General features: G+C 45.7%; 1 protein-coding gene across 6 annotated transcripts in view; it reads right to left on the bottom strand.

Annotated features, from left to right (window-relative positions):
• WT1 (WT1 transcription factor) overlaps positions 1 to 5,109 on the bottom strand; it is a 51,303-nt gene extending 46,194 nt beyond the window's left edge. For all 6 annotated transcript variants that reach the window (XM_087951039.1, XM_087951040.1, XM_087951043.1 and 3 more), the window contains exon 1: positions 4,594 to 5,109. In XM_087951039.1, coding sequence (XP_087807165.1) covers positions 4,594 to 4,996 — 403 coding nt within the window. In that variant the 5' untranslated portion in view covers positions 4,997 to 5,109. The remainder of the gene's footprint in view (positions 1 to 4,593) is intronic.
• Positions 5,110 to 12,754: the final 7,645 nt, after the last annotated feature.

The raw sequence follows: 12,754 nt of genomic DNA, 5'->3' as shown, positions 1-12,754 counted from the left end.
TCCTCCTTGGCTCTCCCCAAACACTCCTCGAAGCTCTAGATCCAGAGCTGCCTTTGCCTAGCAGTTTGGTAGCCTTCAAAAGGCTGCCCGGAGCAGAATTGGGTGTTTTGGCCACATTTGCATGACCCAAAGCTTCAAGAATGCGATAAGGAGGTTGGAGTTCTGAACCGGCCCCCTGATAGCGAGGTCTCTTTTAATTAGGGCTTTATCGGAGGCTGAGCTGATTAAAATGTGCTGAAAATAATTGAAACGTGGACATCTGGTGAAGAAGGCAATTCTTTTGAAGGGGTGCAATTGTTCAGGGATCCAGCTGCTGGGAAGGAGAGGGAGAGACGAGGCCAGGAGGCCTAGTAAAAAGTTCAAAGCAGAAGACTTCCTTCTCCCGGAGAAGGCTTGGCTAAAAACACCAAGGTAACGTCTTTCCCACGGTGAAAAACCTCATCTCAAATGGAACATTCAACCTTGATAGACTCAAAGCAGAGGATGTTATATTCATTAGTCAAACTTATCAACATCCTCAAATTCTGTCTCCCCCCCCCCCTCTCTCATATAATGGTACCCAATATTTTCCCCTTCTCCCTCCCCTGTTTTTTGGTTTGGAGCCATCAGAGCATTTTTTACGACTTTTAAAATTTATACCTGCTTCTCACCCATTGCCATTCTTCTGCAATTTTTTAAAAAATTTTAGGAATTGCAGCCTAACTCTAAAGCACTTGCGTTTGCCCACACAATAGGAGCTGAAAGATCAGTCGCCTAGATTCCTCAGCCCATCCCTTTAAAATCAAGGCCATGGGAGTTCCCCTTTTATTTTGGAATAAGCAGGGAGGACTACGTTTTCAAATGTAAAATCCAGTCCCAGCTCTTAAATGACACCAGCATATACGGCATCAAACATATCTAAATCTCTAATCTCTTCTGATTAAAGTTCTACTTTGGGCACAACTGCCAAGCGTTGTGTTAAGAAATTCGACTTTTTTCACTGTTGTTTTTTTTTGCTACTTTCTCCATCACTACGTAGAACAATCAAGAGATGCGGTAACACAAAAGAGTTTTGAAAAGTGTTATTTTATTCATAAGAAATAAAATAAAATGCAAACCAACTCTGTGGGATAGCCACTCACATGTGCAAATGGGAATTTTTGAAAATAAATCAGTCCTTTCTATGTGTGCATACATGCATGCTTATACATTTGGAAGAGCTGAGGAGTGTTGTATATTATATATTATAAGAGAAGAGCTGAGGAGTGTTGTATATTATACATTATAAGAGAAGCCTTGAGGCTCCATTAAACTCCATTGGATGGTAATTAATGATATCAAAAATCTTCCAACTGCAATTTAGGTTTTTGACAGTTTTAATGAAGTGGGAGCATCTCTCCTCTTGTCCCACACTATAAAAACACATACATTTTTATTCAGCATCCCCATCATCTGGAATAAATATGTTCCATTGTTTTAAATATAAGCTGGATCCATAGCTACATTCCAGAATTCCAATAATGTGGTGCTATTGTTAAAAAATACCATTAACCAAATGCAAGAAAGCAATGGGATCAAGAAGAGAAAAAGCAATTTAGGGAATGGAATGAAATTCTGAAATAGTAGTCACAAGAAGAAATTGCCTTCACAATTTAACATCTTGCTGAGTAAGACGGGTCAATGTACTGAAAAACACTGACTATTTCACTATTTTAGATGCAATAAGTTATCTGTAGAATCATTCAAGTTTAATAAAATCTTTTTTAAAGAATTGAAAATCATGTAAAGAATATTAAAGTGCAGCATTAAGAATAATTAAAATAAATGTGCTATTAAAAATGAATTATTCTCTCTATTGCTCTAAATTGTTCACCACAATTACCGTGCAGTACAGAACTACCAGTAACTGCTGCAACAGGCTTAACTACAAACCAAAGGCAAATAATTATGGAATTTATCATTAACTGTTTTCTGCCTAATAATACTAGGTGTGTGTGTGTGTGTGTGTGTGTATGTGTGTGTGTGTGTATGCTGAAGCTATTGCCTAGAATTATATTCTAATGATATTGTCATTCTTTTGCGCATGCTCCATAAAAAAAAATCCTTTGTTTTTCATTTGTAATATTTTTTTGTTAAGATCAGTTGTTTCGTGGTTTCATGAATTTCACAAAAATATTCCTTTCTGGTTCATACAAAAAATATCAGGATAAAAACTAATGTTTTAGGACACAACCGTGTCAAGTTGTTTCCATTGTGTAAGAATAAGCAATATATTTCATCTTGTATTTATACACCAATGGTCCTTTCTTCAAGAAGGTGCTACTCTAGGAATGTAGCTTGAGAACTGTGTACTTGTTGGCACAGTGTCCCCATTACAGCCTAAGAAACATATACCGGTTTTTGCATAGACTTGCTTAAGACATGGTGATGCTAAGTGTCAAATACAAAGGATTTGGGTTTATTGGGAAAGTATAAATGAATTCTGAAAATGTAAGCAATGCAATCTTATGTATATCTACCCAGCATAGGTTTACTGAGATCAAGGGCATTCATTCTCAGATTGCACCATAGTTCTCACTGATTTCAATAGGATTAGGGAGCAAAATTACTGTATTTTAGAAAACAAAATTAGCGTGGTGATTTTTGCAACTTCTGTGGGTTAAAAAATGATATCCAGGGAACAACATCCCCTTCTTCCTTTCATTATAACTCCCTCTGTGCAGTTTTAGCTTCCTAAAATATATAGGTGAGCTAACATAAGAATATAGTATCTTGATTGTGCTCCTTCACTGTACTTTTGCTGCATTAAAAGCCAGATTAGACTTTAATTATTAATCTTCCACACCATGTTCAATATCCATTTAGCATTATTTGCTATATGACTACCTATGCTTTTTAAATTTTTATTTCCACAGGAATCAATTCTTTAATCCCGTTGAAAGAAATCATCCCAACAATTAGTTGCAGTAATATTAACTGAACTGTTAGATTCATTAAAAATGTTTTTGTATATCCAGCCCAGTTAAAAACAAACTGCAGTACCTGCTTGCTTAAAATAATATTTGCAAGAGAATACCAAGTTCAATTCATAAAGACACTAGCAAATAAGCAGAAAGTAACAGGAAAGCCCATATGTGAAGCAATTATTAAAGATAAATTCCATGTGCATTAGAGTTGTAGCAACAATCCACTGAGTGCACAGTCCCATGAATTTTAAGCAGAAATCTAGGGTAGGTAACTCAATAGGTTCTCTTCTTGGATAAGTGAGAACAATCAGATTGCTAATTCATGTTTAGAATTGTTGATACTCCTATTGAAAGACAATGTACTTTTAGTAAATGTTAAAGATTGCATGTGTACCACATTCCTAATTTTAATTCTGGAATGAAGCAAGTCTGATTAAATCCAGAATTACAAACGTTGAGTTTCTTTTCCTGAAGCTTGGCTGAATTTCACTCTGAAGCACTACTATGAAAGGAGAAGGTGGAGCGATTGTCTGATTCATTCAATGCTTGAAAACCCAGTAAGCGTAATATTACAAAAGGGTGTTACCATATAGGAGAGACCATACTGTAAGTCCATGCCCCACAGTTCCACTCAATGGGATGAATATGGATTGTATCAACAGAAAAAATTGTTCAGTCCTTAACCCTCTTTTTCCAAATAGTTTTATTAGGGATTTCCATGGGAAGAGTTGTGTTTAGAAGCAGCAAACCCATTTAATCCATAAATATGTGTTCAAAATACACACACAAACACTATAATTCACAAGGTAATTAGCATAGTTTGCTATCTATCTGATGAGAACCTATAACCAATTGTAAATTAATGGCACATCCCTGAATAAATCAAATTCCTATTTGGAACCAAGTTTTATTAAGCTTAATAGGGCATTCTCACAAGTTTACATTTTAATCCACAGGTTTGCTTTCAAGGCACTTGAAGTATGTTAATCTACTAGTTAATCCACTTAGTCCAAGACCAACACTGAAGCAACACAAGACCAAGACTTGCAGCCTAGTCAAACCCATAAATTGATTTAGCCACACAGTACTCCGAAAAGTGCCATTCCAGATGTGCTAACGTTAACACCCTAGCTGTCCTATGCACATGCATTGAAAAACTTTTTTTTAAAACTCCAGTTGGATTTTCTACCCGGATATTTAGGACCAACGATTGACTCCGAGTCTCAGATGGTTGCCCTCTTTTGCACCCTTTAGTAACAGCCATCCTAGCATACGTCCAAGCTTCTCGTGGTTAGGGTTGTGAAATCCCGGTGGTTTTTAAACCAATTTGCCGCCTTTGGAAGATATCCCTTCCCCTTTGATCGTCGTTTTGTTACTTTGTGGCTTAAATATTGAAAAAGATTCTCAAGATCGGCCCGTAGGTTTCCTCCGCACCGTCCTCCCCCCAGCTGCCTCGGATTACAATTCAGGCTCGGGAGCTTGCCAGGGATCGCGCGGTCCCAGGAAAAGGCTCTTTGAACCTCTCCCCATCGTCGTGCGGGTGGCAAGCGAGCGGGACACCCCTGGCTTGGGTGAAAGCGAGAGGGGTCGCCCCAAAAGCGCAGGCTTCCCCCCGCCCCCACCCACCCCTCCACCCCGCTCGGCTTACCTTGGTTGCGGATGGCTTGCTGGCTCTCGAGGCAGTTGGGCAGGTAAGGCCCGTTGGGGAACATCCGCGCCTGGCCGGAGGGCGCTTGGCTGGGCGGCGGGGGCGGCGCAAAGGGGCCGTAGCGGCAAGCGCCGGCCGTGCCGGTGAACTGGCCGGAGAAGTGGACGGTGAAGGCGCTCAGGCACTGGTCCTCGTGGGGCTCGCCGGCGCTCCAGCTGGGCTCCTGCTTGATGAAGGCCGAGGGCGGCGGGGCCAGCGAGCCGTAAGAAGCCGCCGGCGGGAAATCCAGCACGGGAGCCCACTGCGTCGCGCTGCTCACCGGCATGGAGCAGTTGCCGTTGCCCGGCAGGGGCGGCACCGACGGCGGCAAGAGAGCGTTGAGGTCGCGGACGTCGGAGCCCATCTGCTCGCCGGCACAAACTTTCCGCCGGGGCGGAGCCGGGAACCAATCGCGGGCCCCGCCGGCTCCGCCGCTGCACTTGTTCCAGGCGCTGGGAGCCCGGCTCGGGTCCGGCTGGAGACACCAGGCGGCCGAGTTCAAGCCTTTCGGGGAGGCCGGGTCCGCGGGGGGGAGGCAAGCGGCGGGCTCCAGCCCTGCCGACGCCGGCAGGAGCGAGAAGGCCAGGTTGGTCTCCAGGTTGGTCGCCCTTTAGCCCGACCGGCGCGGAAAGAAAAAGGAAAAGGAAAAGGAAAACAAAAAACCAGAGGCTCGAAGCCCCGGAGTTGGAAGAAGCCCGAGGGACCCTGGCTGGCTGGCCGGCTCGGCTCGGCTCGGCTCGGCTCTCCTCGGCCGGCGGCGGCCCCGCAGGAGCGCTTGGAAAAGCCGCACTTGAACTTTCTTCCCTCAGCCGCGGCTTTGCCCTCCAGCCCCCGAAGCTGGGCTAATTGAGAGCGACTGGCGGCGCGAGACGGAGGAGGAGTCAGCCCCGCGCGCGGCCGCTCCATTCACACTTCCCGCAGCAAGGCGGCCCTCCCGGGGCGCAGAACGCTCAGGCGACTGGGGGGGGGGGAGGAGGAGGAGGGCGAGGGGCGGGAGGGGCAAGAGACCCGCGCTCTCTTCCCCCATCTCCCCCAGGCCAAGGAGCGTGGCACGGGCGCGGGGTTGGTGGGGGGGAGGCTAAGCCTCGCCCACCCGCCCCTCGCCTGGCACAGCCCTCTTCGTTCGGGGGTCAATCAATCAGAATACAGCTGGAAGGGACCGTGGAGATCTTCTAGTCCAACCCCCACCCCGCCTGCTCAAGCAAGAGACCCTGGCCTATACCAGTTCAGACAGGTGGCTGTCCAGTCTCTCCTGAAAAGCCAGTGATGAAGCACCCACAACTTCTGAAGGCCAAGCTGTTCCCCTGGTTGATTGTCCTCACCGTTAAGAAGTTTCCCCTTCATTCCAGCTTGCTTTCCTTAATTAGTTTCCGTCCATTTTTATTTTTTTATTTTTCTCCCTTGCCTTCTGGTGCTTTCTGGTCCTCGGAGGTTCGGGGATGCTGAAACGGGGAAAAGGTGATAACGGGGAAGGAATTCCTCAAGAGGGACGGCTTCTGAAAAGGGGCTTCTATGGCGAGGAGAGACGGTTTTGACACACACACACACACACACCCCTACCTACCTACCTACCTACCTCTCCTTTGCTTACAGACGCTGGAGCCGGGCGCCTAACTTCGGTCAGGGGCTACTTGAAATGTCGCCCGATTTAAATAGGGAGGCAAAGATTAACCCTCCTTCCAAATACCCTCTGAAATGGGCCATAATTCTGCCAGCCGGGTCGACAGGGCCGCCTCCCGAACTTCGCCGCACCACCTCGAAACAAGAACCCGGATCCCCCGTAAACCCTTTCAACTCAGCCGGGGCCGGATGGGACCTCAGTTCCGACTTGGTTGGTGAAGGTCTGGCTTGGTAAGAAAGGAACTAGGTTGGCTCACCTTCTGCCAAGCGGCTCAGCTGACCCGAATTTATTTATTTTTTTGGCTTGCGCACGGGACCCTTCCTCCAATAACGGGGGCCATGAAAGGTCAGTTCTGGAATTAGCTAGGACTAAAGGGTCAAAAATGCTTTCGGCCAACTCCCTGCAACATCAAGAGGGATCGAAGCAACAAAACCCAATCTGGTCCCACTTTTTCTCCATCTCATCTTTCTTCTGCTTTCACCCTCTTCACCACCCTGACCCCAAAAAAGGAGTATTATTCTAGCTGGAATCAAACTTGATCCCTAGTGGTTATATGGAAACATTCACACAGTTCGCTTGGCAACAGCAGGAAAGGATTTATCGCTCATTTTTTCGAGATTTTGTTGTTTGTTTGTTATTTATTTCCCGGCCTAGTCTTTACTCTTTAGCTATAAGAACTCCTGGTGGTCTCCCATCAACGGACTAACCCGATCCGTTGTTGTTGGTTTTTTTTAGCCTTTGGGTGGGCGATGCTGCCATTTGCTGCAGGCCTTATAGAAGCATAGGGTTTTTATGGTTGAGCTACTAGCCAGCATTGTTACATAAACACACTCTTCGATAAGCCAGGCAACCCATGAAGTACCTCTCATAGCCGCATGGGATTTGTCTAAAGCTGTCCAGGTTGGCAGTTAGGATCTAGTTCAGCGGACGGGGAGAGATCTATGGGATTGGCAAACCCAGGGCGGGCATGGAGAGGTAGAGGTGATCTGATGCCTTTTTCGCAGGTAAGGTGGAAGGGGAAACTTTTTGAAGGAAAAGGTGTTTTAAAACAGGGGGTCTCCAACCTTGGCAACTTTAAGACTTGCGGACTTAAAAAGGCACCAATACCTTCCTTCAGGCTGAGTTCGCCGCCCGACTGTGCTAAAAACGGGCCAAATCCCAACAATCGGGGCTTTCCAGCAGAGTTTAATATAGTTCAGGAGTTTTCCCTCGTGGATTCTCCAATCCTCCCCGCCAACACACAGTAAACTAGCTGCCCTGAACAGCTGGGCTGAACGAATTGGAAAGCAATGGGAAGCTTTATTCTGTCCTCTTCCGTTTTCAGCCTTTCCAGAGAAGGCAAATCTGCCCACAATCCTCTCCCGAGACCGGGTCCCACCTCTGAGAGCTCAAGGATTAACGTTCCCTAATCTCTTGCATTACTAAATTTGAACGTCCAGCCGAAACTTCGCAACTCTCCTCAAAGTCTCGGCTATCTCGGGGCACTTTTCACGTTGTTCTTCCGTATCCTGAAGTGCACTTTTGCTATTTCTGCATCTCCCCTAAAGCCTCCACGAGCCATTCTCTGGCAAAAGAGCCATATTCTCTCTCCAGGAATCATTTCCCGGGCCCCGCGCGTTTGGAGAGAGACGTTTTTCTTCCCCTTGACAGAAAGCGAACGATTTAAGCTCGCAAGAGATACTTGCAGGCGCATTTGGCAACTCCTCACCCGGCTTCCCTGTGGCCGGGTGCGTTTTAAGGGGAATCCAACGAGCAGGCCCAGACGGCTGAATCCCTAAACTTTACCGTGCAAGGGGCTTGCCTGTGGCAGAAATATATTTTCCAGACGACCTACCGTGATGATCTGCCAACGCCACTCCACGAAGGCTTATGTGAGAATAAACCTGTTGCTCTCTTAAATTGCCAGCTTCTGGGTCAGATTTAAAGCGAGATTGGGATGAAAGAGAGTGACTGGCTGGCTCAGAGCTGCCCACGAGCTTTCCGTGGCTGAGCTTGGACTGAATCCTAAATTTCCGCAGCGATTTTAATCCTGGCGCCACGCTCCTTCGTGACGTCCAGAGCGTTTTTACAGCTCTTCCGTTCTGCAGTCCTGGGTGCGAACCCTTCTGTAGAAAGAGAGCACCTTCCTACCAATTTGGTGGCGTTACCAATCTTAAGAACCGTAGGAGTCTACTTCTAAAACTTGCGCATTGGGGGGGAAAAAACACGCCATCCCTCTGCATGTCGCCGGTTTGCATACGCCCGAGCCTTCAGTGGCGGGTAAGAAAAGAAGCTGCCCAGGAAGCCCTTTCTCCCAAAATCCCCCTGCCCAATTCTGCTGAAGAGTCGGGATTCGAAGCGACTCCGAGGAACCTGGAGGGAGGGGGAGTGATGGAGGGGCCAGGGAACTGAGTTTCCAATCCTTGGACGAGTAGCCATGCCTGCTCAGTCTTCCTTATAAGATGGCTTGTATATGATTTGTGGACGGCCGAGCTGCAGCAGGACAAGCCGAAAAAGCGTTCAACAGTGGCCCTTCCACGACACTTCCTTTTTAAAAATATGCATCAGTTTGAGGAGGACTGGATTGAGGGTTATTTTTAATCAGTGCCTTGGGAAATAAGATAAACACATCTTTGAATCTCACTCTGTGTGTGTGATAAAAAAAATACTGATTAAAAACACTGATTAAAAATAACCCCCAATCCAGTCCTCCTCAAACTGACCTGTGTAACCAATGAACGTTTGGGTCCCCCCACCTTCACCCCAAAATGCCTTGGGAAATAAAATAAACACACCTTTGAATCTCACTATGTGTGAGATTCTCACTGTATAAACAGGTGTGCATATATGTGTGTGTGTGTGATAAAAGTACTGATTAAAAGTGCTGATTAAAAATAACCCCCAAACTGACCTGTGTAACCAATGAACGTTTGGGTCCCCCCCACCTTCACCCCAAAATTCTAATGCCTTGTGGCAACCTGGGATTTTCTTCTGATTAAACCCCCTACGGGAGTAAATTTGCCCCAAATAAAATACCATCAGGAAGAACCATTAAATTGCATCCACCAATTTACCTGGAAGTAAGACCTGTTGAATTTCTTAGCTTTTAGTTTTGACTGGGCATATACAACAGCAGTTATCCATCTGGATCCTACTTTGGGGCTCCGGTCCAGAGCATCAGTCAGCCAAATGAGCTGGACTGGAGCATCATTTCCCAGCAGAGACAAGTCTGGCTTACTTGCAGGGCTTATATTTAAAAAGCCTCCTCTCTCTGCCAGTTCAGAATCCAAGATTGCCAGACTACACCTGTGCTAAAAGTTCCAACTGTTAAGCCCGATGGAGGCAGATGGAGTTTTAAGTACCGTACATGCTCTCGCAGCCTCAAGATGGCAGCCTCAGTTGTTTCTGACATCTGGCTCTGATGACAGCTCTTAACAGATGAAATTTAGTGCAATAAACTTGCTGGTGTATGTTACAGGAGAGGAAGCAAAACATTGCAAATCACTCTTCTAATGTCACTTGGAATTTTTCAGCAAGTATTAAAGAGCCTAGTTAACGCAGGGTTCCCAAGGGGCCCGGGTTACTTGGTACATGAAAAGGGCAACCTCTAAAATTTCAGTCTGAGTATTTCTTTAATAGCACAATGCAGAATGTCAAATGTATAGACATTTTTAAAACTAAAAGTAAAATGAGACACCTAGGGTTGATGCAAGGTAGTCAATTCAGAGAAAGGTTGCTAAAATAAAGCAGTCCGTGAAGTCTATGTCGTTCTAAAAAATTAAATAAGCAATTAACATTGCAAAATGGGATTTTTTTAAAAAAAAAAACTTATTTTGCCCTTCTTAAGATGCACTTGGGACATATTTTTCCTCATGGTGTGACATACATTTTGAAAGGAATTGGTACATTTGAGTAGATAAATGGAAACCAATGGTAGAAAATATTCCTGTTGCCAATTCTATAGGTAAATCTAATAGTAATAACAATAATAACTGCAGAGCCTGGTTCTGACTCTATAAAACTGTATGGATAGTTTGGAAATACATAACAAGAGACACCTGATTTCTGACAGTTGATTTTTTTGAGCAGGCTTTGTTTCAGACCTTTCATTCAGATCTGAACAATAAAATAACAGGAGTAAAACAGCTTATTTTTCACCTGTGCTTAAAATTCTTATCTATTCAAGTAATGTATTTTATTTTTAATGTATAGATTTTTTTTCACTGCCCAACGGTTCTAATTCTCTTGACAAGCAAAATGCTTTCTAGTCCAGCATGAATTATCTTCAGATATGATCACCTTGAATACAAATAGACAATCAAGTTGATTCTGGCAATCCGCTTACATTAAGAGAGGTGACAACTTTGGTAAGGCGTCCCAGCTGACAAGGGTATCCCAAAACACTGCGCTACTTTTGGAGAAGCAAAAGGTTCATAACCTTTTTTCCTCCCATAAATAAAAAAAATACCCCCCTATTCTGTCACTTAGAGAGGGTGGTTTATTTCAAGGCAGGTGTTAGGAAAGCATCCTTCACTCCATCTGAAGGGCAGGCTGCTAGCACTGTTGTCCCATCTGGAGATGGCCTGCATCAACCCTTTATTGGCTGTTTCTCTCAAGCCTACCTTGTGGGCTTTTGATTTCCCATTTCTAAAGGTATTTCAGAAGATTTAGACTTTGTTCAGATTGTCCTCATTAAAAGACCTTTTATAGATAATTTGGAAAGGCTAGGATTTCCCACTGCAGATTGTCCATCCACCCATTTTCAAGATCATCTCTTCCTCAAATTCACCCATGGGCGTAACAAGGTTTAGCTGCAACTGTTGTTGCTTTTTAACCCCATGTTAACTTTTTCCTGTTACCCCCCCCCCCCTTATAAACGGGACTACCATTTATCATTTTAGAAAATGGTAATTCTTCTTTTTCCATTTTTTTTCCCCAAAAGGGAATAATTCTTTCCTCGACCCTAAGAAGGAGCAGGGTAGAAAAACAACCAACTACCAAGCATGTTAGCCGCTTCTGTCTATCAGAGCTCTGTGGAAAGGAAATCGTTGGGATGACTTGTAGGGGCTCAGTTGTGAGTCGTGCCTAACAGGGCCCTCTCCTCAGAAACGTGACATTAGGATCCCAATTGTCCCCGTCCCCCCAATCGATCACCAGTTGGGTTAGGGAAGAAGTCAGAAGTGCTCAGGACTCTTTGAAAGGAAAAGAAGAAAGAGTGTGAGTAAAATTCAAATCCCAACTGCAATAGCAGAACTAGTGCTTGCAGATCCATTTTCTCCCACCTCCACAGTTTCAAGGTGTTTTTTTTTTTTAAGAAAAAGAAAAACTTTTGCATTGGAAATGATAGCCACAAGAACAGTCACCCGTTCCTGCCCAAAGTTGGGGAATGTTCACATCAAGATAAAACCTATCGCTTGTTCGTGCTAATCTAATTATCTTTTGTTTTCGAAGGCCACAGCAAGCAAATCGGCCTTCTTTGACCGAGAGGTTTCAGCCTCACCGATCTGAACAGCACCCATTAGCTAACGAACGTGGGAACGGAAGCAAGAAGGTGCCGACCGATTGAAACTCTCTCCTCCTCTGGGCGAGTTGAGACCCTGCCCGGTTGACCAGCTCATCGGAGAGGTGAAATCGCCTTCCCATCTAATGCTACGGAGGCTCTCCTCTTTTATTAGGCCTTGCTAACAGGCCCAGGGCAGCCAGCAACGAAATGTGGGGGTGGGGGGAGGGAGAGAGAGAAGGGGGGGGGAGGAGAGAGGGAGGGGGAGGGAGGAAGGAGGAAGGGAGGGAGAGGGAGAGATTATTCAGATCCTTTATTCCTCACTGGTGAATCTCGGAAAGAAACGAAAGATCTGTCTCCTCTCACCGCGTTCAGAGTTTGATTATTTAAAGTGCCAGCAGCAGGAGAAACAAAGCTGCGAACCAGCCCCAGGCAGGAGCTAAGGGAAAGAAAATCAATCACCGGCAGCCAAGCCTTCTCCTCACCCCGCCGCCCCGCTTCCTCCAGTTGCCGGGCGCGAACCCGTCACCCAGCGAGCTTGGAGGGAATTGCAGGGCAGCTCCGAAAGGGCCCGCCTGGCAGGAGCAGCGGAGCCAGCGGCGGTGGGCGGGATGAGGGCTGGGGTGGCAGAAACTTCCAGGAGAGAGAACGGTCAGACTAAGGGAAGCTAACCCAAATTATTGCCTCTCTTTCTTTCGTCCCCCCGCCCCCACCCTCCCGTTTCCCCAGAACTGCTTTGCAGCGAAAAGCAACGTTTAGCTACTCGGTCTTTTCCAGGAAGAAGAGGAGAGAGAGTGAGGAAACTGTTCCCTACCAGCATTGCTTTATATCCTGCCATCCTATTCTCCCCGGAAGGAAGGAAGGAAGGAAGGAAGGAAGGAAGGTGTGTAGACCTATCTTCATTAAGCAGAGGCATGGTAAATCACAATCTGGTTGCAGCTATAGATAGCCCTCGACTTAAAACAGCTCGTTTAGTGACTGTTCAAAGTTGCAATAGCACTGAAAAATGTGACTTATGACCA

The sequence above is a fragment of the Notechis scutatus genome, chromosome 1 (assembly GCF_049901735.1).
Source record: "Notechis scutatus isolate UNSWTSFEM ecotype Mainland chromosome 1, rNotScu1.2, whole genome shotgun sequence".
Taxonomy (NCBI): domain Eukaryota; kingdom Metazoa; phylum Chordata; class Lepidosauria; order Squamata; family Elapidae; genus Notechis; species Notechis scutatus.
The sequence above is the reverse complement of the archived record's forward strand: the minus strand, read 5'-3'. Positions and strand labels throughout refer to the sequence as shown.